Source organism: Lytechinus pictus, chromosome 4 (genome assembly GCF_037042905.1).
Source record: "Lytechinus pictus isolate F3 Inbred chromosome 4, Lp3.0, whole genome shotgun sequence".
NCBI classification, from domain to species: Eukaryota; Metazoa; Echinodermata; class Echinoidea; order Temnopleuroida; family Toxopneustidae; genus Lytechinus; species Lytechinus pictus.
Window position 1 is genome coordinate 29,877,417 of NC_087248.1, and position 27,707 is coordinate 29,905,123.

The following is a 27,707-nucleotide window of genomic DNA, read 5'->3' on the forward strand; positions in this document are numbered from 1 at the left end:
TTTTTCTTTTTAGACCATCCGTCGACGATTTACCCCCAAATACACCCAAAACTTGTATCCAATCACTTGCCTACAGATGAGGAGCTTGAGGCCATGCCCCTCCCCCCCCCCCAGGAGAACACGACTTAAAAGGAAAGGAAAACGATAAAATATGTTATTTTCTGAATATGTACAATATTTGATTTTTATTTTGAAAAGGTAAAAAACTTTCGCTAGCTTGCTTGCTCGCTCTGGACTTTTAAGACATTTTATCACACATGTTGTTCCCCTCATTTTTCTTTTTTTATTTATTTATTTATTACTATTATTATTATTATTTTTTTTTTTGGGGGGGGGGGTCATTACGCTAGTGTATCCAATAATAACACTCCTCCATGTCCTGAAATAAACATATTATATTAAGTGGTACTGATGGTTGCTACGTTTGTGACGCTTAACTTTAAACAGAAGCGTTTTTTGTGGATCCTTCTTACGCCTTGAGGGCAATTTTTATATCTCCATCGGAATCGGCACTCAATAATTACACCTACAACCTTATTATGTACACACTCACAAAGAAGTGGATTAATATAGATTGAACAATAACAGATACTGAGTACTGGCCTGTATGTTCGCCTTACTATCAATAAATAACGCATATAAGTACTGAAGAAGGGGATATTGAAGAAATAAAACAAGCATGATTAGTATTGAACAGGCCTGCGTATAAAAGTGTTTTGTTCTACCCTTTTTGTCAGATTTTGTACCCTTGGCTAAAAGATTGAATGGGTCATTCAGTGAGATATCGATCGCCATTTTGGGGCGAGGTATCGATCGGCACATAACTTCTCATTGCGGGTTTATAATGGAGGTGGGTTAGAGCCCTTTTTATAGCGGTTTTGTGGTCGTGAAGGGGCTGACGTGTTCTATGCCCCTTCCATAGGAACAATCTCAATATACTAAGGGCGTGCCACCGGCCTGGCGAGAAAAAGTGAAAGTTGATGGATCGGAGTATTTTTCTTCTTCATTGCTCGAAAGAGCATCATCTAAGCCCTTAAAATTGTTCTTTGTCGAGTGTACCATTTGGGAATGAAATCTAGCGATGCTCGATCTTTAGGAATAAAGTCACCAAATTAGATTGAAGACGATGTGATGGAAAACAACATTACGAGAGAGAAGAGAGCAAGAAAAGTAGGCCTACAAACGATCTTGAATTTTTTGCATTAAATGCAAAGGATCTTTTCACGCTCCGTGGAGGAATAAGGCGTCGCCTTTAATGTTTAACGCCAAGCAAAGGAAAATATTACAAAATGTGTTTGCAGCCTTTGGACTAATTTTTTTAAGTCGTATTAATTATCGTGAGCATGGGAAATGGCTAGCGCAGTTGTAGCGCTGGCAAGCCATCATCTTGACCCGACAATGTCGCCTGCACCCATCAATCCGATCCGACAGGAGGAGACTGCACTGCAACCGAAAGGCAATGTCGATTGTGAGATTGCACTCGTTGGTGATGACGGGGAGAGAAAGCAGGAGAGAGGAGGAGGTGGTCGAGATAGTGGTCAGCCTGAGAGAAGGAGAAGGAAATCGAGGTCGGATGGGACGGTGGTGAAGAAGAAAGTCGGAGGTTACATCTTGGGTGATGTCATCGGTGAAGGGTCCTTTGCTAAAGTTCGTCTTGGTACCCATATCTTAACCCAAGAACAGGTGAGAATGAATGAATTAAATCAAAACATGAATCCACCAAAATAATGATAGGGTGCTTGCGATAGTAGTGGTAATGGGGAAGGGGCGGGGTGGTCTCTTAATTGCTCTGGCGTAAGAATGGGGAGGGGGCCGCCCCCCCCAAAAAAAAAAAAAAAAAAAAAAAAAAAAAATCACGACCAAGAAAAGAAAAAAAGAAAGTCAGAAAAGGAAAGAAAGGGAAAGACAGAAATAGGAGAGGTATATTATTTTCTGAATATTATGTAAAAATCTTAAAATATACAGGTACGACGCTAGAGGGCTGGACGGGGATAACCCCAATGATTTTCCGAGCAGTTGAACTAAAAAAGGGAGCAAAGGGGAAAAGAAGTGAAGAGAAGAAAGCAAAGTACGACATTTTGTCTGGGTCATGAAACTTGAATTTTTACCATAAAAGGAAAGATTAAACAGGGGGAGCGTTTCATCAATATTTTCATCCGACAAGTTGTCAGATCTGACATCTTTCCATGATTTTGATTGGCTGAGAGGCACTGTTCCTATGGTAACTGTCGGATAAAATGGGACTTGTCGGATAAAACGTCCGACAAGTCCTTTCATGAAACGCCCCCCCCCCCGGGTTATCCAGACCTGCCCCATCCCCTCCCCCATCAGAATACACTGGTGCTGCCCCTACACACAAAATAAATGTTGATCATGATAAACTCATTCTTAATACATTCTCTTGCAGGATTTTTTATTATTATTTTGTTTTTCTTTTTCATTCTAATGTATATATTTATTTATGCATTTATTTATTCATTTGCCTTTTTATCTATTCCTACATTTGTTTGTTTAATTGTTTATTTATTAATCTATTACTCTGATGATTTTTGTTGGGGGAGGGCTCGATCACTCGGATGGTGGATACCACGAGGATATAGTTATCGAAACTGTTTAGAATATCATGATGTGGCTGATTTGAATTGAGGTACCCCACATCATCTGTTTAAAATAATAAAGCACGTGATGGTCTCAAACAATACGAGACATCGATGGCCTAATAAGATTTTTTGTCTTTCTTTGTGCTTTGCAACGTTATCCTCTTCGTTTTAATCTTATACATTTTTTATTTTATTATTCAATTATGAAAATTAAGAATTTAGAAATATAGAATAGTAAAAAACGTTATGAACATATTATATTGAAACAAAAAGGCTCAAATCAGTTATGAATTAACTCGTAAAATAAAAATGAGAATATTTTCCCCCAAAAATGCTGAGATGAACCAACTGATTTCTCGTTAACTGTTCAATTTATAAATGCATGAATTGCACTAGAACGCTCTTGTTGTTTTTAACGCACTGTTTAAATATTAACAAGACTTGTACCCTACAGCGGATGACAGATTTACAAGAAAGTGTTCGCTCAACGCAATCGATATAATCGATATCCAAGTTACTCTAGATCGGTTGATTTTCGCCGTCTGCTGAAACGAACAAAAACCGCACATCTATAAGGCTGTGCAGTGGGATCGAGAAAGAATGTCAGGGTTAAGGTGGTATATCTCTTCCAAAGAAATCCTTCAATTTTGGTCTTAAATTCACACCTAATCAAGGTAAACAAACAAACGATGATTATTGACGGATGACAATGATTCAGTTGGTGTTTTCTTTTTCAACTCTAAACCCGCCGCACACGGCCTGACTACGACGTGATTTAAAACAAAAATCGAATGTTTCATTACATATATATACTGTATATAGTCGGCATAATGCTTGGAATAAAAAGAAAAACAACTACAGCAGAATTCTGCTTTGCCTTGTAGTTGGAGTAAAGTAAAAATCGGCTTCAAGTCGCAGCCGTTGATGATATGCCATTACGACTTAAACTTGCATTTACTTTTCGAAATTGACTGGAATTTCAGTACTTCATCTATTCGAAAACTTGATCGTGAAGATGTTATAGATTTGAATGTTCATATCAAATGTTAGTACACTATCTTTGAAAATCGGAACGTAGTTGATCGTGAAGTGTGCATGTCAAGGGCACTGGGAACGATTTTTTTTACTATGGGTGCTGAAGTAAATTTGACAAGCAAAAAAAAGCTTCTTTTAAGGTGGTTTCTGTCCCGAGAAATTTGACACAAAAAAGGGGTTTCCCTACAAAATGTCGTTTATTTTGATTACATTTCTGTCATTTATCATACCTATCAGATCTCCAGGGGGTGCTGCCTACGGAAAATAAAACACGCAACACCCCCGCTTCCCAGGGTATATGTAGGTCTTTAGAGCAGGTCAGTAGTATGGACCAGTAGCATTGAGTCTTTACCGATGGGACGATTGCATTGAGGAGTGAAAGAATTATACTTTGGATAGAGATAATTATGTTCTCCTGCAATGAAAATGTAATATCATAAACAAACACAGACAATGGCATAATGAGCAAAAAAAAAAAATAGGGGAGGTAGACATGGCGAGCGAAGCGAACAAGCAAACATTTACAATTTTTTCTATATATATACATATATATATATATTGTATCCCGGAAGAAGACGTATGTTTAACGTCGAAAATTTGGAATTCAAAATAAACTGTTCGAACTAAGTACAATGCATCACCACTTTGCCTCATTAATATCATCTACGTCCAACACGCGGAATGTAATATCGTTATATATATATATATATATATATATATACAAAATAATAAATGTTTGCAAAGACATGTTTGCATATATATTCACGAATCTTCCCCGAAGAAGGGAGATGACTACCGAAAATTTGGAAAGTGAATAAAGAACTTGTTGTCATTGCAAACTTGCATTACTCTTGGATATCATTTGTTTCGCATTTCTGATATATATATGTATATATATATATATATAGAGAGAGAGAGAGAGAGAGAGGGAGATTTTAAGATAATATCCAAAAGATGATATGATATTTCACCCATTTACTGGTCCCTTTTTTCTTTTTCTCTCGGTTTTTTTTTGTCATGAAGGATATTTAACAATATATTTTCTAAGTTTTTGAATCCGTCGTGCTTCGTGGAGCAAAAAAAAAACTTCCTATTGAAGAGCAGCTATGTCAGGCATGGCAAGGGAGTGTTTCATGAAATGGTTATCCGACAAAGTCTGCTTCATCCGAACCATCAGGGCCCGGGGAACGATATTCTTAGGGGGTGCTGATATAAAGTTGGCAGGAAAAAAAGGTTAATTCCCTTCAAAATGAAAGCTATTTTTGTCACGAGAAATTTGTCAATAAGCGAATAAAGTTGGGCTCACTACAAAATGAATGCCATATTGGTTATATTTCTCAATTTTGGCACACCTTATAGAATTCCATGGGGTGTTGCCTATAGAGAATAACACACGCAGCACCCCCAATAATTCCTTGGGGGTGCTTCCCAGGGGTACGTTCACCATAGTAACGATCAAACGCCTTTTCTTCTAAGCCAATCAAAATTAACAAAAGTTATGAAAGACAATGAATTTATTTACCCATGTCACCCTAATTCGGATACTGGGTACACTATCATAGAACATTACATATTCAAAATTATTTCATAAACAATTATATTTACAAAGTATTTACAAATATATACAATCACATATTTACAGAGTAATGGAATAAATACTACATGAAATAACTTTAGAGACGTAACGGTCAGTGGAAGAAATGTTGTGTCTCTAAATTGATTGGTGAGAGAAGGAGGAGAGACAGAAAGAAAAAGTAGAAAAGAAAGAAGGAAAAACAAAAGGGGAATAGCAAAAAAGAAAACAAAAAGATAAATGATGGTAATAACAATAACAATAATGTTAACAGAAGCAATACTAACAAAAATGATAATAAATTATAACAATAACAGTAGATAGATAAATAGACGAATGAATACGTGTTATAGGATTGAAAAAGTTAGAACTGCAATGTAAAGGCGCCTGTATGTGAATAAAAAGTGAATATATAATTGTAATATATATTGGACTTTGGCATGAAAATTAAATAAAAAAATTGATTTTAAAAAGTTAAGAGAAGACTTATTTTCCCTTTACCTAATTATTATTTATATACATATATACATGAACGTGTCTTCCTAAAAAAATGTTAACAAAAATATTGTATTCATTTATTAAACTTATCCATTATGATGCTGCAAAATTTTGATAAATTTATTAATGTCGACATTTTGGAGGAATTGAAAAGCTTAAACACTTTTTATGCATTTGGACGGCTTGTATAGGAAGAACCATCAATATATTTGTTTCTTGCTTTAAGAAATGCAGGGCACTCGAACAAAATAATGAAAATCATCACCCACCTTTGTTGTATCGCAAATAGATTATCCGATGACAGATGTTGATGAAACGTAGCCCTCATAAAGTGTAAAGCGCGCTATCTAAGCAAGTTTTTTCCATTTAAATGAATAGGCCTATTATGACAAATTAGTAATCTCTTTGTTTTACTTTCTCTCCCCCTCTCTCCCACTCTCAATCGTTTCTATCCTCTCTTTCTTCTCATCTCTCTTTCAGGTTGCTGTAAAGGTTATTGACAAGAAGTTGATCGCTAACCGAGAGTATGTTCGTAAGAATCTACGCAGAGAGGCCGCCGTTCTTCAGAAAATGCGTCACAATAATATTACCCAGCTATACGAGGTTAGGAGACTAAGAGACAAATAAACTTATTTTATGTTACAGTTACACCAATGAAACCGACTCCAAACCGATCGATGTTATGTCAATGGAAATAACATGATAGCTTTGGTTATTGGTCTGGAGTCGGTTTCACGGATGTGACTGATCCTTAAGTTCTCTTTCTTTACCTGTGACATTTCGTTCTTTCATTGTTTAAATATTTAATCTTAGTATACCGTTTGTCACACATTACATTTGTGTTCATTTCTTCGAAAGAGGAAATAATCTATTCAAGCCAAAGGACGTTCAAGATATATCATGATATCGAAAAATCATGAATAGCTTCTTTTAGGCCTATTAATGTAACCTAACTTCATACTCCGTCACCTAAACGTCGTCACCTAGCGCATTGTTGCATTAAAGTGTGGTGCGACAGATTATGAAAAATATATAATACATTTCGTCAACCAATTTGTTCTAGACATTGTGGCTTTCAAATTCGGTCACCCAAATTCATCGCCAGTTTGTTTGTAACAGATTGTCGAATATAGTATTTGGTGTGACGAAACGCTTTGAATAAAAAGAATCCTTAAACTTTGCATAATTTTACAATTCAGAAGTTTTACCGTCATGCCCATAGTGCTTTTTAAAAGGACGCTTTGTTGTAAAAAAAAAAAATCACAAAAAACTGAATTCATTGATAAGATATGCACTTTGCATCTGGACACTCAATTTCGTCAACCAATTTGTTCTGGATATTGTGGCTTTCAATTTTCGTCACCCAAATTCATCGCCAGTTTGTTTGTAACAGATTATCTATTATTGTATTGGGTGTGACAAAATGCTTTCTTGTAAAAAAAATCCCAAAAATACTTTCATTGATAAGATATGCACTTTACATTTCGACACTCAATTTCGTCAACCAATTTGTTTTGGACATTGTGGCTTTCAAATTTCGTCACCCAAATTCATCGCCAGTTTGTTTGTAACATATTATCTATTATTGCATTTGGTGTGACGAAATGCTTTGTTGTAAAAAAATAAATCACAAAAAAACTTTCATTGATAAGATATGCACTTTGCATTTCGACATTTGTCGCCATCTTAACAAATTGTTGATGTCACGAACCACGCTGATTTTATTCTTTACAATACCACAAACCATAAGATTTCGTCAGTCACCAATGGATTCATTTTTATTTTCGACATTTGGAACGTTGGATGAATCATATAAAACACTTTAATCGACATCTCTAACCACGACATCTCGTTCCCGGTTTGGATAAAAACTAGTCATTAACCATGTTAACCGTTTTACCCATACCAGGTTCTTGAAACGGCCAGTAATTACTACATTGTGATGGAGCTAGCTGAAGGTGGGACTTTCATGACATTCCTTTGCAAGAGAAAGAAGTTAAGTGAGAGGGAGACGAGAAGATACATCAGACAACTCGTCACCGCCGTCGATCACATGCACCATCTCGACGTCATCCACAGGTTCGTAAAGTATTCAAAGACGTCACCGAACGCATCGGTGAGGCGACGCGTCGTTTACACGGGACTCACAAACGATTTTTTTTTTTTTAAATAAAATTATTTACATACGCAAAGCAACCCCAAGCGACCCCCGCGAACAATTTGCAAAGCTTCCGAGCATTAATGTACACGCACGTTTTGCGCACTTAACGAATGTTAAACCTTGCCATATTTTTACATTTCCGTCCTTGCTAAACATTCGTGTTTTTTTCTTCAAAGTTTGGGTCATTTGGAAGACATGGCGCTAAACAACATGTAATTCTCTGTTTCTCTCTTTTTCAATAGAATCGAGCAAGTGACAAGGAAATTGCTTTGCAAAGTCTAGGCCTTGGTCATAGGTGATGCAGTGTGGATATTTCAAATCGTATTTGTTTCATCATAATAATACAATTTTTTTTAATGTTATATTTTTTTCCATTACCTCCAATTTCAGGGACATTAAGATTGAGAATTTTCTTCTGGATAACGACCAGAATCTGAAGGTTATAGGTGAGTAAGTGCTATCGTATTTTGGGGGGAGTGCAAGTAACTTATCAACACGTAGAAGTAGGACAATATCAAGTTCTTGTTCAGACTACAGCTCTAAAACTGAAATTTTAGAAAGTAGAACGCCTGCCTAGTGAATGGATGGTTGTGGGTTCCGGCATAGGCGGATCCAGGGGGGCCCGAGGGGCAAAAAAAAAAGAAAAAAAGGGGGAAAGAAAGAAAAACAAAAGAAAAAGAAGGGTAAGAAAGAGGAGAAAAAATAAGGGGAAACTTAAGAGGAGGAATACAAATGAATAAAGTAAGATGAGGGGAAGACTTGGAAAATAATTTTAAAAATCTTTCATGTCACTATATAAATTTTTGGCGCGCGATTCGCGAGCATTGCCTTTTAGGTGATTTACATATCTTGCTCAATATGGAGCTTAACTTACCAAATTTTGAAATCAATTTACAAAGCATATTACAGCTCGGAAATCGAACCGTCATTATTTTGTTTGATTTACAAATTGATTTTTAAAAAGTGCTCTGTAAAAGATTTTGTTTTATGGTCTGAATATTAAAATTTTCTGCTCGCGCTGTGCGCTCGCAAAATTCAATTTGTCAGGTACCTATATTATTTTCCTGATTTTCATAAAGTTCTCAAAATATCCCCATTCAGTTCACATTGTCAAAACGCATCAGCTAGCGCTGCACGCTCGCATTTTGATCGGTGAGTTATGTATATCTCAATCAGCGGCGTAACAGGGGTCGGTGGCCAGGGGGGGGGGGCAAGATCCAACAATTTCCCGGTCATATCATGGTATAAACAGGCGTAATGGTGTAATGAGACGACTATTTTGAGAAGGCCAGATATTGCGTATCGGGCAGAATTTATCTTTAAAAACAGTTGCGAGCGAGCGAAGCGAGCGAGCAAAAATTTGGACCTTTTTTATAAAAAATCCAATTTTGTGATAGATTTTGACATGATATCCAGAAAATAATATATTTCACTCTTCTCTCTTTAGATTCCTTTTTTGTGGTCTGTACGCCACTGTGAACAGGATTCTTTGTGGAAGTAGCATGAAGAGTAAAAAAAGAAGAAAAAAAACAGGGGAGCAGTATAGCACATGTGCTAAAAAGCTACTTTATATAAGTCTCGAGCGAGCGAAGCGAGCGAGAAAAAAAAATCACCTTTTCATGAGAATCTAACTTTGAGCTATTTTTTTACATTATATTCAGTAAATAAAATCATATCCTACACTTTTCTTTTGCTTTTCTTTCCTCTTTTTTTATTATTCTTGTTTGTAGAACTTTTGGGGGCCATGGCCCAACCCTTCCATACGCAGTGCTGTGCGGTTGGGGTCCGGGCGGAGCTCCCGGAACTTCTTGATATCAAAGCCATTTAAACCTCGCAGATTGCCGCCATTTTAATCAAATCGCGGTCATATACAGAATATAGCTTTAACACAACACATTTATTCAACCCGGTTGCATAATGAACCAAATATTTTTATGGGGCAAAACATAGCAATGTGGGAAAATTTGAAAAAAAAGTCGCCAGCATGCAAAGCGAGCTGGAAAAAAAATTGCCAATTGAATTTAAATTCTAATTATGTGATAGCTTTTTCCATTATATTCAGCAAATAACGCATTTCATTGTTTCCATTCATTTCATTATACGTTGTCTCCTACAATTTCTTTTATTTTCTCTTGGGTGTGGAACCAAGATCCCCCCGCGCCTGTATGCCAGTGATTGATTGTGATTGAACGGGGGGGGGGGGGCGTTATAGAGCCATTTGAAGGTTATAAATGAAGAGCCCCTACTGCGTGGGGTCTGGGGCAAAGCCCCGGTAGCTTATTTGCATAAAATTTAGCAAGCTTATAGCACAATGTTGTATGCAGTCCATCTTTTTTCCCGCTCTTTAATTTCAATCATCGGCAGCCCGGTCGTGTTATTATTTTTTCCTTGTCCCTTTTCTTTTCCAATTTAGCTTTTGACTAACCCTCTCTACCTTCGTTTCCCACTATTGGTTGCCATTTTGTCATCTTTTAATTCATTTCCCACCTTGCTATTGCATTACATAGGCCTATTTCGGAATGATTTGTTCTTTCTCAAATGTTCTTCTTTAGTACATTTTCCCGCTTTCCTTCCTTTTCCATAAAAAAAAATGTTTTTTCTTCGTTTTCTTTTCCCTTTCCTTTTCCTCCTTTCCTTTTCCCCTTTCCTTCCCCTTTCCCTTTCTTTCTCCCTCCTTTTTTTCTTTTTCCCGTTTTTCTTTTATTTTCCCGGTGAAATCTGCCTGGGGGGCAACTTGCCCCCCCTGCCCCCCCCCCGCCTGTTACGCCACTGATCTCAATATCAATTCTATAACAAACTACTTAAAATCTCAATTTCATGACAGTTTATCAAAAATTTCGGCTTGCGATTTGCGCTCGTATTGATTGTTGAAAATATATTGACTCATGCATCTGTAGTGACTTGACTATATCTTTTTATATATCTACATCTATGTATTCTTTCCTTGTATATATTTTCATTTATATTTCAACATTCTGTATATGTATATAAATTCTTTCTTTTATTTCCAATTTCATATATTCTCACTTGTTCACGCCATGTGTAGGTACTACAATACTGTACATTCACAGAGCAAGCCAACTCATTTTCTGTCCAAATCTACTTGGCAAGCACATTCTTATATTGAGAAACAACCTTTCTTTTGTTCCTAGACTTGGAGCAAACATCCTTTCATTGTTCCTTGTTTATTGCAATGAACTTGCAGGTATATACAACATCACTACAGAGATGCTGGCATGTTTGCTTTTCTCACAGTCTGCTTCTCTCTTCTTTGTTCTTTTCAACTGCGTTTTGCCACCCTTTTTGGCACTTGTTTCTTTGTCTCACCTTTTCTGATGTTGGTAAAAACAACTTGTTTTCTCCATCACATCATCACTCTACTCTCTGCCTTCGTCCTGTCCACTCATGCTGACCATCTCATCCAGCTGCTAGTGAGGATTGAATCAAATCTTGTGGAGGATCAACTTATACTTAATTATTTCTCTGCATTTTCCAATCTTATTCCTTACCGTCACTTCCACTCATTCAAAGTCTATATATTCTCTGCATATTTAATGAGCTCATTACTTCGCGAGACATTTTGTGACATCTATCCCTTTTTTCTAATCTATTTGAAATTGTGAAGTGTATATATTTCTATTCACGGATTTGTGCAATTTATCTGAGATTCTGAGCGGCTGGATCCCATTCTATCTTCTGGCGAGCAAGAATTAAGGTAGGACCTAACTTTTATATAAATATTAGGAGATCGGCTTTGCCAATTTCCTAAACTGGTGACCCCGACGTGATCCTGAATCCTTAATTTTCTTCTATCGCCTTCTATTCATTTCGCTATTTTCGCTTCCTCTCGAGCTCTCACTTCGCTATTTTTTTGTTTCCTTTCTACTCCTCAATTTTTCTTAACCCTACAACATGACTATCCCTAATGTTTCTTCTACTCCTGAATCTTTCCTTTCTCCAATCGACCAACTCTCCGCTCAGGTTGACCAGCTCACAATGCAGGTTCAAGCATTAACCTGCTCCATGCTGGAAAACCAGAGATGGACTCGTAGTCGACAGCGCAAGTCGGTTTCGCGCAGCCCGCATCACTGTAAACAGCATGCAGGTGCCCAGTGCTGGTATCACTGGAAATATGGGAGCAGTGCTCAAAAGTGCATTAGTCCTTGCTCTTTCTCAGCAAGACAGGCCCAGGGAAACGACCCCGCCAAGGAATAGCGGCGACTAACCCCCTTGGCAGCACCCAACCCAGTCGCCTATTCTTTGTCAACGATAAGTACACTGGTACACGCTATCTCGTCGACACAGGTGCTGAGGTGAGCATTTTCCCTCATTCAAAATTGGGAAAACCGGCTAGGGTTGACGCGACAAATATCCAACTACAGGCTGTAAATCGATCACCAATCAAGACTTTCGGACAAAAGTCTTTCACACTTGATCTCGGTTTACGGCGTGTTTTCCGCTGGATATTTGTTGTGACAGACATACCTACGCCGATTTTGGGTGCCGATTTTCTTGACCAATTTGGACTGTTGGTGGATATCAAACACCGCCGATTGATAGACACCAAAACCACTCTTACAGTCCAGGGATGTGGTTCATATACTGGTACTATTAGCCCGATGTATGTTCAACATGACACATCGGAGCAATTTCACTCCATTCTCCGTCAGTATCCGGATATCACACGACCGGTTTACAAGCACTCAGAAGTGAAACATACTACCACGCATCACATCCCAACTCGAGGCCCGCCCGCGGCAGCGCGCCCTCGTCGACTTGCTCCAGATCGTCAGAGAATTGCCCAGGCAGAGTTCGAGCACATGCTTGAACTTGGCATTATCCGACAATCTGAGAGCAACTGGTCAAGTCCATTGCACATGGTTCCCAAGAAAACGCCAGGGGACTGGCGGCCTTGTGGTGATTATCGCTTGCTCAACGCTCGCACGGTCCCGGATCGATACCCTATCCCACACTTGCAAGATTTCTCTTCAACTCTTGCAGGTAAGACAATTTTTTCCAAAATTGATCTCGTTAGGGCATATCATCAGATCCCAGTCGAGCCTAGCGACATTCACAAGACTGCCGTGACCACTCCATTCGGCTTATTCGAATTCGTTCGAATGCCATTCGGCCTTAGGAATGCAGCACAAACATTCCAGCGATTGATGGACACCGTCATTCGCGGCCTTCCATTTGTCTATGTTTATCTGGATGATATACTGGTAGCCAGTTCCTCTAAGGATGAACATGTGACACATCTCCGTCAGCTTTTCGATCGCCTGCAGGAGTATGGCATCATCGTCAATCCCTCGAAATGTCAGTTTGGTGCTTCATCGCTATCTTTTCTCGGACATATGGTGGACAACACCGGAATCCGCCCACTTAGCGACAAAGTGAAAATCATCCGTGATTTTCCCGCACCTAAGTCACTCACCAAACTTCGAGAATTCCTGGGATTGATAAACTTCTACAGGCGATTCATTCCTCGTTGTGCAGAGGTGCTGCAACCACTGACTGATCTGTTGAAAAACAGAACAAAAAAGAACATGCCAATTGATCTTGGAGAGAAAGAGCTTCTTGCTTTCAATCATGCTAAAGATCAATTGGCTAACTCTACTGTTCTTGTGCACCCTCGCACTGATGTTCCCTTGTGCCTACTAGTCGACGCTTCTGACGTAGGAGTTGGGGGAGCTATCCAACAACGAGTAGATGGAGTGTGGCAACCTCTGGCTTTCTTCTCTAAGAGGTTACAACCCGCTGAAACCAAATACAGCACTTTTGGTAGGGAGTTGCTTGCAGCATATCTGGGTATCAAGCACTTTCGCCATCTTCTTGAAGGTAGGTCATTTACTATCTACACTGACCACAAACCTCTTACCCATGCACTCAAGTCGAAACCGGATAGGCATTCGCCACGTGAAATCCGACAACTCGATTTCATTTCTCAGTTCACATCTGATATACAGCACATTTCAGGTAAGGAGAACACAGCAGCAGACGCCCTCTCTCGTCTGTATATTGACAGAGTTGATTCTTCCTCAATCATAGACTTTGCGGCCATCGCAAAAGATCAGGAAGATGAAACTGAGGTGAAAGACTCCTCACTTCAACTCAAGTCAATTGCTCTCCCAGGTTCTACCACTACCATTCTGTGCGATATATCAACTGGTACTGACAGGCCTCTGGTACCAGTCAAACATAGAAGAGCTATTTTTGATTCCCTTCATGGACTTTCTCATCCAGGAATCAGAGCTACTCAAAAGCTCATTACAGAGCGCTTTGTTTGGCCTAGCATCAACGCTGATGTCAGAAAATGGGCCAAAACATGCCTCGAGTGTCAAAAGTGTAAAGTACATCGGCACACCAAAGCATCACTTGGTACTTTCACTTCACCTGATGCACGCTTCTCTCATGTGCACATTGACCTCGTAGGCCCGCTTCCTTCATCAGAGGGTAACAATTACCTTCTTACTTGTGTTGATCGCTACACCAGATGGCCAGAAGCTATCCCTATCCCCGACATCACTGCGGAGACGGTAGCACGAGCATTTGTGGCCAGATGGGTAGCAGTGTTTGGTGCACCTACTACTCTCACAACTGACAGAGGTAGGCAATTTGAGTCAGCACTTTTCCTTTCACTCACCAACCTCCTTGGCACTAAACGCATCCGCACAACAGCATACCATCCTGCCGCAAATGGTTTAGTGGAGCGTTTTCATCGCCAACTTAAAGCCTCTCTCAAAGCTCATAACAAGGTCCGTTGGACTGAGTCACTCCCTTTAGTCTTGCTGGGTATACGCACAGCAATCAAGGCGGACATTGGATGCTCTGCAGCAGAACTTGTGTTTGGGACTACAGTCACTCTACCTGCACAATTTGTAGCTCCTTTACAAATTGATGCTGCTGATGACCCATCTAACTATGCCCATAGACTAAAGAGAATGATGCGGGAATTACATCCCACTCCTACTCGAAAACAGCAAACTCGAACACAGGTACATCCTGAACTGCATTCTTCATCTCACATCTTTCTACGAGATGATGCTGTTACAAAGCCATTGCAACCTCCATACAGAGGACCCTTCCGAGTCATCCATCGCACTGACAAGTATTTTACCATCGATTATAAGGGTAAACATGAAAATGTCAGTGTCGACAGACTGAAACCGGCTTTCATCGAGCAGGAGGCTACCGCTCCTTCATTTCATCATCAAGATCCACCTGACCAAGTTCATCAACAATCCAACTCCACGGACTTGGCAGGGGATCCTGATGACAAGCATATGCCTCCCGAAATTCGTAAGACCCGTTCTGGTCGCCATGTCAGGTTTCCTGCCAAGTACGTTCAATTTTTCGGAGACGGTTGAAACATTTCTCAAAATTCACGGATGTTTCCACTCCTTTTATTTTCTTGTTTTATATAGCCAAGTTCCCTTTTACTTTCCCTTGTCGATTTGTTACTACATTTCTATTCGGTACAAATCTAGGGGGGAGCTACTGTAGTGACTTGACTATATCTTTTTATATATCTACATCTATGTATTCTTTCCTTGTATATATTTTCATTTATATTTCAACATTCTGTATATGTATATAAATTCTTTCTTTTATTTCCAATTTCATATATTCTCACTTGTTCACGCCATGTGTAGGTACTACAATACTGTACATTCACAGAGCAAGCCAACTCATTTTCTGTCCAAATCTACTTGGCAAACACATTCTTATATTGAGAAACAACCTTTCTTTTGTTCCTAGACTTGGAGCAAACATCCTTTCATTGTTCCTTGTTTATTGCAATGAACTTGCAGGTATATACAACATCACTACAGAGATGCTGGCATGTTTGCTTTTCTCACAGTCTGCTTCTCTCTTCTTTGTTCTTTTCAACTGCGTTTTGCCACCCTTTTTGGCACTTGTTTCTTTGTCTCACCTTTTCTGATGTTGGTAAAAACAACTTGTTTTCTCCATCACATCATCACTCTACTCTCTGCCTTCGTCCTGTCCACTCATGCTGACCATCTCATCCAGCTGCTAGTGAGGATTGAATCAAATCTTGTGGAGGATCAACTTATACTTAATTATTTCTCTGCATTTTCCAATCTTATTCCTTACCGTCACTTCCACTCATTCAAAGTCTATATATTCTCTGCATATTTAATGAGCTCATTACTTCGCGAGACATTTTGTGACATCTATCCCTTTTTTCTAATCTATTTGAAATTGTGAAGTGTATATATTTCTATTCACGGATTTGTGCAATTTATCTGAGATTCTGAGCGGCTGGATCCCATTCTATCTTCTGGCGAGCAAGAATTAAGGTAGGACCTAACTTTTATATAAATATTAGGAGATCGGCTTTGCCAATTTCCTAAACATCTTATTCATAATTACAAAAGTGTTTTAAATGTCCAGTTTTCAACCCATAATATTAACAGATTTTGTGCTCTCATAAGGCTTATTATATTAATAAATAAGATATTAATTCAATAATCAAACTGTCCCTTTTTCAGAATGGAATATCGACAAGTTTCATCTCGCACATAGGAAGGGAAATAGGAAGATAGTCATCATTTTCGTATGATGACATAATGTTCTTAGAATGTCCCAGTCCTATGTCAAAACTCAAAGGAATAATATTGAAAAAATTTTAACTGATATATATCCACTTCACAATTTTCCTTTCAAAGTGCTTGAAATACTGTAGTATTTTGGGTTTTGGGGAGAAGTTGTCAGGACACTCCAGAACACAAAGGACACGATACGACGAGAGTTGTAGGTTGTGAGCGGAATTTAATTTCCCACTTGAGCACAACAGTTGTTCAGAGGCATAAAGAAAATAACAAAGAAGAAAATCCTCTGCGAGCAGAAAAGAGAGAAACAATAAAGAACATAAGTATAATGTTCAAAATATCATTACAGCATGTAATAAAGCATTTACCTGTCATGACTGTGTATATCCTCTTCATATTACGAGTACACATTTCGGTCACTAAGTAGGTCACTGCATTGTGTGTATATTTTTAGTAATTTTAAGTCATATAAATAGTTACAGTCTGCGCTCGACAATAATCGAAAAGTAATGTTTATAACAAGTTATTAACTCAGCTATCGACATTTAAATAGTCACAGGTATCATAGATGTTATATATTTCTAAAGCTTAAATTGACCTCTTTTGCAATAATTTTCCTTCAATGTAAAATATATGGATTCACAATTTATATAGCAAACATTGGAAACATTCTTCTAAATATCTCAATCTTTTATATATCTCACACGAATTCAAACTTTCGTAATCGATCACAAAAAACCCGTTAATTTTTGTAAAAATACTGCACGTCTCAATCTTTTAAGAGGCATGGCCAAAAATAATGCATTTCTTTTAAGTACGGCCATCTTGACTCACCCGACTAGGGCAGATTCAGGTTAAAAACCATACCAAGGACCAAAACAATCGCTTTCTAAGGTCAGATTCCGGTACCCAACACTGCAATGTAAAATAAATAATAACATACATTTGCATGAGTAGCTACTCGACTACATCATAATACTCTTTAGATTTCTGTAAAGCTTACAGGGAAATTCAGCGTATTGACAGACATTTTTACAATCGATTAACTATAAATGTCCTATACATCATATTGACAAAAAATAGAATTATTAATTCAAAACACCTTGGTCTAAGGAAGAAATTATCATTAAAGCCTTCAATGCTCGGTGGAAAAAATGCAAATTCACCAATCATTTTTATCCAAATATAAGATATCACTTCGAACAACACAGTCATTACTATGGAGGATAATTCATAACTTTTCGTACCTTCGTAGAAAACCCAGAAATCTTTCATCACAATCCAGTTAGTTCCATCAACAAATGAACATAGTTCCATTCGAACTCCTAAATAAATAAACGATACACCAATCCTTAATATATAAGATTGTATAATATAAATTGATCACGTATCATTCTAAAATCTAAATATATAACCGAACTGGCGAAAATATTAAGTTAAATCGATAATTAATCGAAACCATCAGTACGAAACGATTTGACCTTCCCTGACCTTGAGGCTACCATTTACCAAATCTCCCGGTTTACGAATTATTCACATTGATAAATTCTACTTATCGTCTATTTATATACACCAGGTAAATAATTTATCGAGCGTCAAAGAAAAACATCTACATAAATATATTCCTCCAATTTGGCAATTCCAAGACAAAAAGGAAAGAGTGCTACCATCTTGAGTCGATAGGTACCCGATACATACATACACACATTGATTGTCACGTAACATGCCAAGTAGCAGGCATCCTTGACCTAACAGAAAATTATGATTCAATGCTCTAATAATAGTTCATGATTTAGAGATAATATATTCCAAAACATAGATATTCTTCTCTTATAAAATAGCACATATCAATCAACATACCTCGACAGGATTGTGATATAAATTATCTGGATCCTACAGGACTCTGTGACTGATTGCTCTCCTCACTGAGTAGCTTGACCAATGACCTCAAAACAATCGATCTCTACTGACCAAGCGGGTTTTCTTCCCGCGTAACATAACCACTTTCACAAGATCCTTCCTCTTTACTAAATTATAACACCATTTCGTAATATAATTTCATTACAAAAAGAAGTACACTTTATCCCAAGCAATTTACATAATTACATATAATTTTCATTTCTAATAACAGTCCATATTCAATATAATAACTTTACAAAAATTGAACTATTTGTTCTGAGATGTATATTTCAATGTTGTGATAAGACAAACATATTACCCCCTCTTTGTCCAACTCTTTTAAGTAAATCTTAAAGGAAAAATCCGAACTTTTTCCAAATACTATAATACGTACAGATCTTAATTTGACCCTTTTCAGATCGGAATATTAAATATTTATATATTTATGTATTGGCGAAGGCTGGATCCGCCCCTGTACAGTGTGAGTATTGTGTGTTCATATGTTATGTGAAGGTGTGCTTCACACTGTTAAAATGCTAAACTGTAACAGTTTGACGATGATTTCACATTGTGATCCACTCTGTAAACCGCTCTGAAAAGGGGTAAATTTAAGCACTATTTTCAGCACTGTGTAGAAAAACTGTGAAGTGCATGTGGATTGCACTTAATAAATGATGCGAGCGCGAAGCGCGAGCTGATATTTTTGCATTATTATTTTGACCTAGGACCAGAACATTCTAAGAACATTCGTCATTATACGAAAATGGTTGACTACCCTCCTATTCATCTTCTTAAGCGCGAAAGGAAACTTGTCCATATTCCATTCTCAAGAAGGGTCACTTTTTAGGAATTCATGAAAATGTTATTATCTTAGTTATTAATCTAATAAGCTAATAAAAGTGCGAAATTTGTTGATATCAAGGCCTGAAAACTGAGTATTTTAAGCACTTAATTTTGGATAGGATGCATGGGAAAATACATTTTTAACAATTAATGCGAGCGAAAATCACGAGCCGAAATTTTTGAATTGTCAAGAAAATGGGATTTTAAGAAATTTGTTTTTATAGAATTATTGTAGAGGTATAACTCAATCAAAATGCTAGCGCGCGTCGCTGGCTGATACGTTTTGACAATAAGACCTGAAAATGGATATTCTTAGAACTTTATGGAATACACGAAGAGGATAGGTACTTGACAAATCAAATAATTCGAGCGCGCTGCGCGAGCTGAAAATGTTGATATTTAGTCCATAAAACGGACATTTTACAAAGCCCTTTTTTAAAATTAGTTTGTAAATCAATCAAAATAATGAAAGCTCGATGTCCGAGTTGAAATATGTTTCGTATATTGACTTCAAACTTGATATTTTAAGCTCTATATCAGCCTATATAATGAGCAAGATATGTATCATCGCTCAGGCAATGCAAGGGCGAAGCGCGAGCGAAAATTTTATATAGTGACATGAATTTTTTTCTTTTATTTTCCAAGTCTCCCCTTCATCTTATTTTATTCACTCGTCTTCCTCCTCTTATTTTCCTTTTCGTTTTCTCCTCTCTTTTACTTTTTTTAAAATAAATCTTTAGCTTTTTCTTGCTTCGCCAATAGGGGGGGGGGGGGGGGGGCGGAGACGGGCCCCCTGCCCCCCCCCCCCTGGTTCCGCCTATGGGTTCGAAATATTATTATGGGAAATATTATTCTTTTTATTTTGCGAATTTGAATCATAATCTTCAATTACATTGTTTTTGTCCTTTCCAGATTTTGGCCTCAGTAATATTCTTGGATACGATGGACTGCTGCGGACGCAGTGCGGTTCCCCTGCCTATGCCGCCCCGGAGATCTTCTGCAACTCAAGCTATGGTCCAGCTGTCGACATCTGGAGCATGTGAGATCATACTTTGAATTTCATCGGCACACGAACATTTTACGATAGATGCCGACAATTTATAATGGCAATGCACAACGTTTCTGTTACAAATAGGTTGAAAATTATCAACATCGGAGGACATGGGTTTCGAGATTTTGTGATATAAGCCCCTTTCACAATTGACGTACGTCCATTTGCGACCTTTTGGTTGCGCGACAGGCTGCAATCGCTAGTCATCTCATAAGATCGCACAGAGGCTTTCACAAATGCAACAGCTGTCGTACAACAAAAGCAACCAGTATAAACCCCGCCCAAGACTGGTCTCTGTAGGTCGCTAGCACATGTACAAGTGTTGTACGACCTCCAGTCGACTAAATGCGACTACTTAGTTGTGCCATGCACCTCTCGCATCAAGTCGTACAACGTTGAACAACACTCACACGATGATCGCCCGACCGATGGTACAATCTGATGCGAGTGAATCGATCGTATTTGATCGCGTTTGGATTTTGAACATGTTCAAAGTTCAGATGCGACCAGTCACGACCACCTCGAGTTCGTGCGAAGGTCTACAACAATTGCGAGTGCTCGCAAGTCACCAAGAGATCGATCGTGCAACAACAAGAAAAAAACTGTTGCAGGCGGTCGTAGACTGGTCGTACGTCAATTGTGAAAGGGGCTTAATAAGCAGTCGACAACGCTCGTCCTTAAGTTTTATTTTTTCCGACTAAAATACAAATTGATTTTATTTTACTTTTTCATTATCGATATTCACAGTATTGTGCTTAGTTTTGTGGCCTTGTCTTTGGTTTACGTTTTATAGTCTTTGGCGTTCGTTGTCCTCGAACAAGGTCAGAAACCATTTCAGAGATACGATTACGATAATAACCCAATAGATGTAACTAGTTATAATGCAAAATCATTAAGATCTCTGAGTCTGATCTTGGCCTAATCAAGGACAATTGTGTGGTCTTGCAATCCATGGTCTTTGTGTCGGAGGTATGAAATGCTCCTTCTTGGACCCTATGCCTTAAGCCCGGCTCACACTATGCGATTCATTGCGACGCGATTTTTCAAGAAATCGTATTTTGCATCAAATATTAAAGTTCCAAGATGTAAAATTATTTCATTAAAAACTTGGCATAACGTTACTAAAATACTAAAAATCATATTTTTTACTTTGCGGCAAGCCCTGTGGTCGAAGTGAGGTCCAAATCGACTTTCATTCGCAGCCGATGATGACGTCATTACGATTTGGACTTGAATTTACTTTTATTCATTCAGGGAGGGTCTAACCGGACTGATATTTGATTTCAGTAGTCCTATCACTATTCTGAACTCTGATCCGTAAGATTTTATTAGTTGGAATGTCCAAATCAAATGTTAACACCATTTTTGTCTCACCTGCATAGCAGAGTGAGACTATAGGCGCCGCTTTTCCGGCGGCGACGGCGACGGCGACGGCGGCGGCGGCGTCAACACCAAATCTTAACCTGAGGTTAAGTTTTTGAAATGACAGCATAACTTAGAAAGTATATGGACCTAGTTCATGAAACTTGGCCATAAGGTTAATCAAGTATTACTGAACATCCTGCCTGAGTTTCATGTCACATGACCAAGGTCAAAGGTCATTTAGGGTCAATGAACTTAGACCATGTTGGGGGAATCAACATCAAAATCTTAACCTAAGGTTAAGTTTTTGAAATGTCATCATAACTTAGAAAATATATGGACCTAGTTCATGAAACTTATACATAAGGTTAATCAAGTATCACTGAACATCCTGCATGAGTTTCACATCACATGACCAAGGTCAAAGGTCATTTAGGGTCAATGAACTTTGGCCGAATTGGGGGTATCTGTTGAATTACCATCATAACTTTGAAAGTTTATGGATCTGATTCATGAAACTTGGACATAATAGTAATCAAGTATTACTGAACATCCTGTGCAAGTTTCAGGTCACATGATCAAGGTCAAAGGTCATTTAGGGTCAATGAACTTTGGCCAAATTGGGGTATTTGTTGAATTACAGCCATAAATTTGAAAGTGTGTTGGTCTAGTTCATAAAACTTGGACATAAGAGTAATCAAGTATCACTGAACATCCTGTGCGAGTTTCAGGTCACATGATCAAGGTCAAAGGTCATGTAAGGTCAAAGAACTTTGGCCACGTTGGGGGTATTTGTTGAATTGCCATCATATCTCTATAAGTGTATTGGTCTAGTTCATAAAACGTGGAAATACGAGTAACCAAGTATCACTGAACATCTTGTGCGAGTTATAATAGTTTTCAAAATCAGCACCGCTGCTATATTGAATCGCGTGATGCAGGTGAGACGGCCAGAGGCATTCCACTTGTTTTTAAATTCGGATCGCAACGAATCGCATAGTGTGGGCCGGGCTTTAGGCTTAGCCTGTATCAGACTCGGGAAGTTTTATGTATTTCCCCTCGGCCTTCATTTCTATCTTAAGTACAATAATTGTTTTGCACCATTAGTAAAATGTTAGCATGTCCTTGAAAAATATATCTTGTGCCGAACATCCATGTTAAGTAGCTAAAAAAAAATCTGCCGTCCTTTGTACAAGGGGTAGGTCCTGAAACTATCTTTAGTCCTCTGAGAAATTGACCTGTAATATACATTGATTAACAATTTCTTGTTCAAAGGTTTCGTGACTTTATTTGATTTATTGGTTTCTTTTCAGAGGGGTGAACATGTACGCCATGTTAACAGGAGAGTTACCTTTCGTGGTAGACCCGCCTAACAACATGAGCAAACTACACTCGCGGATCATGCAGGGCGCCACCATACCAGACACGCTCACAAAAGGTAAATATCGGCCACTCTCCTTTAGAAAACGTAAATTGCCTGAAGAAAAATCATTTTTCTTCAGTGTAAACTATCGCCACAACCCATCGCTGATTTGTATAAAGGGGTGTTGGTTTGTTAACAAGCAAACCCAAAACAAAAACAATACAAACTATACTAAAAGAAAAAAGTATTCTCTCTCAAATAAAGGTGATTTTGATAACAAAACAAAGTCAAGCAAAAGAAAAAAGTTTTTGCTCCCAAATAAAGGAGACTAGGGAAATCTCTACATTAACCATACAAACCCAATTTCAGGGGTTGTTCACCCCCAACCCTTCCCCACAACCCAGCTCCAAATGGCCATGTTTATCATCAGATCTATGACGTGAAGCCGAAAGTTTATTGTCACATTAAAACTAGTCTCAATAACCATGATCAAAATCAACTTACACGGAGACCAATCCCGTGAAAACCGTTCTGAATATCAGCTGGTGCGTTGCGCTATAACTGAAAACTCTCTTCATTATAGTTTCGCAAATACTACGCAGACAAATTCTACATCGCACCGATTCCTTTGAAAAAGCAATTCACTCAAATCACACTGCACAGCTGACAGGTTTTTGTCGAAAGTTGATGGACCGGGACAGCAGATCGTCCAAATATTCGGACCGGTCAAAATATTGTAAATATGTTGTTTGTCCAGAGTCCAGGGGCCCGTTTCATAAAGCTGTTCGTAAGTTAAGAGCGACTTTAAGAACGACTGGTGATCCTTTCTTGTGGTAAATGACGTTCACCATTATTTGTTGGTGATTATTTAGCGCGTAAGAAAGGATCACCAGTCGTTCTTAAAGTCGCTCTTAACTTACGAACAGCTTTATGAAACACCCACCAGGACGGCACTGGTGGTTTGATTCACCGATTTTCAACAAAGGCTGTTTTATCATTGAAGGGTTTTTTATCAAAGATTCCCTGGTTTATAGAGAACGTTTGCGTAGTGATTGCAAAAATTCAATACTGCCACAATGACACGGACCATCAACGCCAAGAAAAATATTTCTCTAATAAATGTCTGTTCCGTTTACCCATTTCCAGACTGCAGAGATCTCCTACAGAGACTTCTAGAACCTAAGGAACTGGATCGCATCAAACTCCCGGATATTATGCGGCATCCATGGATGAATAGGGGATACTCACGGCGTCTCTACCCTTCCCGCTTCGAAGACTCCGCCCCCAAACCTGAGGTAGATCAACGTATCATCAAAGCGCTTGTCCAATGCGGCCATCATGAGGATATCCTCACAGAATGTGTTCGCGATAATCGACCCACCCCCGAGAACGCTGCTTACTGCCTATTGGCTAAGCGGATCGCGATGGGGTGGGGCTATCCGGAGAGCAGTAATGGCAATACGAGTGCCCTCGAAAGCGACCGTAGTGAGATGGTGAGCGTGCTGACGGGGGTAGGCGTGGACGATGCGATGGAGGCGGAGTCTGACGAAAAGCCGTCTCAAGTTGTTGCGCTTCGTCGTCCAATCAGCGGCCGCGGAACAAGAAGCATGGCGGCAAAGGAACAGAACAACGAACTGGAAAGCAAACTCAAGAGCGAGCGATTGAAAATAGAGAGCATAAACTCTGCGATAGAAAAGACCCAGAAGAACCATATTTCTCCAACGAAAAGAGAAATTCAGGATGATTTGCGAAAAGCGTGGAGTAAGTTACAAACAAAACCAAACAAAAACGAGGAGAGCCCAAATGATTATGATAAAACTGGCAGTGTTCATAAAAGTACAAATATTGAGAAAAGCGACATGAATGTAACTGAAAGTAAAATGGACACCGGCGAAGAGCCCAAAAGTAGAACGAAACACATTCGCAGAGCGTCAGACAACCAAGCTACCTCTCTTCAAATTTCTCGGCGACCGAACAACTCGTTTCCCACCAAACCGATAACGGCGCCCAGGCCAAACTTCGTATCACCTTTACAAAACAACACCTGTATGTTTATTGTCAACGGGAAGATCACGGCACCGGATCAAATGAGAGGGCGCTCTGCGGGGAGAAATGCGGCCCATTTGACAGGGAAAAGACATTCGTTACATGGAGTTGAGAAAGTGGTTTACACGACAAGGAGCTTGGAACGCGCCAAGACTGTCCCGGCTGTAAACATTGAGAGGTCAGAAACGAAGAACGGTACAGAGGACCCGACCTCCACAAGTGCTCCGGATAAAGAATGTAGCATGGACACCAAGTTTAGTCAATTTAACGCACCTTATCAGGCTCATAGTAAGTATCTATTTGATATTTCAATCAATTTGTTGTTTTGTTTGATAAGTATAGAATAACATTGTCAACGAACATTTGATTTAATCGACTGCTCGATACAAAAAAAAATCCATCAAAATTTTCAGTTTAATAGGTTGGGGTCGCACGTAGATGGATTATTTAAAGAATGTATCGTCAAATATCAGTCAATATGCATGATACTGTTGCCAGAATAGTTTCAGGTACATGAATCAACGGTTCCCCAACGACCACTCGTTTGAATTGCGCTTCAGAGAGTTGGTTTAGGTAATGTTACCTACAGCTTAACACCAAAGGATAGATATGCCTACTTTCTTTATGCAGACCTCCAGAAAATGTTGCTTCAGACACACTTAAATAAAGGACAACATGAAAAAGTATCTAAAATGAAATAAAACTGCCGATGTTACGAAATTATAAAAAGCAACGATTATAATTATTTGTTCTATTCTTTTTTTTTTTGTAGATGCCTTTCCTGTCCACCGCCTTGGCAACGGATTCGCCCGCCCACCGCAAATGCACCGTCATCCATCGCGCTATCTACCGTCTAGCCTATCAGCATCCGCTGTCGCATCAGCAACGCATCCTCCTCCTTATCACTACGCCCAACATCTCCAATATCACGTCAACCGACATTCGGCGCTACGCCGCTCTCGCCCGCATCACCAACGGTCCCTGACCGCACCCCTAGTCAACAACCGATCGCATTCTCCCCTTCCCTTCCCTACTCCTTCTCAAGGGAGCGCGTCATCAGGAGAAAGGGGGTCCGGGGCACCCGCTAAGGCAGTGGCGTGGCAGGACCCTCCTGCCACAGTGGTGAACGGTACGCCAAGGAACATTCGGCTTAGACAGCGAGAACTGCCAAATATCAAGGGTTTTGTCGGTTATATGTAATTTAAGAATATTTCGAATCTATTAGGGAGTTTTCAGTCAGCGATGTACATAGAAAATGCATTGAAATGCCCGTTAAATGACCAAGAATAGCTATGAGGTCTTTGTCGAAAACTGGAGAACCAGAACAGTATTTTCGTCCTAAGTTTCAGAGCTGACGAAAATTGTGTCGTTCGTCCATGCAGAATCAAGGACTAAACTATTGTTTTGATTTACCATTTTTTCCGACAAAGACTTCTTCAATGTTCATTGTCATGACGGGTATTTGATAATATTTCCCCTATTCTTGAATCCTCTTTACGTCGTTGAGCGAAAACTCCCTAATAGGGTGTAACCAAAGTATAAAACCTACAACTTCAAAATCATTCATTCGAGGAAGATAGTTGATAAAGGTGTCATCACACAGTGTTCCACCGATAGACGCTTATGTCTAACCATGGACCTATTATGTATCTATTATATCAATTTAGATATCAAAGCTTCTAAATCCAAGAATAATTGAGAAGCAGTAAAAGTCGAGAACGCTCAACACATATATTTATTGGATGAATAATATCGTCTCATAACTGCACTTGATGTCGCTGTATTAGGAAGTTTTCACAATCACGGCGGGGACGGTTCTACAACATAGACAATCTATTGAAAATGCTCATCAAATCACAATGAACAATTAAGAGGATTTTGTCGAAAATTGGTGTACCGGGGCAGCTGATCGTCGTAAGATTCCAAGCCGAAGAAAACTTGCAAGGATGTGGTTTGTCCAGAGTCGTGAATGAAACTGCTGTTTTGATTCACCGATTTTTGACAGACTGCTTTGTTATAAAGTGCTGTTTGACAATAGATGTTCTGTGTTGTAGAATCTGTCCCCGTTGCGATTGCGGAAACTGAATCGTTCAAAGATCAGTTTCACGTTGACGGTTTTTCTTCTTTTCATGAGGAAAAGAGGACCAAACGTCTTTGCTGTAACATTGTGGCAATGACACGAGGAGAAGTCTTTATGAGACGCACACGGTCTTATAATTTCTTGGGGACGGTTTATAGGGACCAAAACACAAACAAAATTTATCTTAGGCCTACATATTTAATACTAGTAGTATAAATTTCATACCAGTGATAATCTTTTTGTACAATATTTTGTAACTGAATGTATGTTATACCTCAATGAACTGTTGAGTAGCTTTTAATCTTTATAAAAAAATGAATTATTGCTCTTGAATTCTATTTTCCAAAGAGATCAAGAATTTCATTTCATTTTTCTTTTTACATTAACGTTTTCCATGAATACACAACAGTTCAAGGAAATGTATATATTTTGATGTACTATAATCGATGCGATTATGAGAAAATGATCTCTGTAAAAAAACGGGTATATAAAGACAATCAATTTGTGACAGTATTATATCAATTACGCATGAAAATCATCATTGTACCTGTACTTTTATTATTCGAAGTTTTATTCGTCGAATATGTAATTAGGGCAATACAACAAAAATCGCCTCCAAGTAA

The 27,707-nt window shown here is 38.8% G+C and overlaps 1 protein-coding gene and 1 long non-coding RNA gene across 2 annotated transcripts; one reads left to right on the forward strand and one right to left on the reverse strand.

Moving 5' to 3' along the window:
• The first annotated feature begins 869 nt into the window (after window positions 1-869).
• On the forward strand, window positions 870-27,707 carry LOC129258723 (serine/threonine-protein kinase MARK2-like). The gene is made up of 10 exons (XM_064098793.1): window positions 870-1,683; window positions 6,187-6,309; window positions 7,616-7,785; window positions 8,258-8,313; window positions 8,969-9,019; window positions 18,758-18,820; window positions 20,095-20,221; window positions 22,909-23,033; window positions 24,105-25,292; window positions 25,777-27,707. Exons 1-10 carry the CDS (start codon window positions 1,351-1,353, stop codon window positions 26,202-26,204), a joined length of 2,664 nt encoding a protein of 887 aa, XP_063954863.1. The 5' UTR covers window positions 870-1,350; the 3' UTR covers window positions 26,205-27,707.
• Window positions 16,641-17,756, reverse strand: LOC135153920 (uncharacterized). The gene is made up of 2 exons (XR_010293435.1): window positions 17,688-17,756; window positions 16,641-16,726 (listed from the first exon to the last, which is right to left on the reverse strand). It is a non-coding gene; the product is annotated as an uncharacterized LOC135153920 (long non-coding RNA).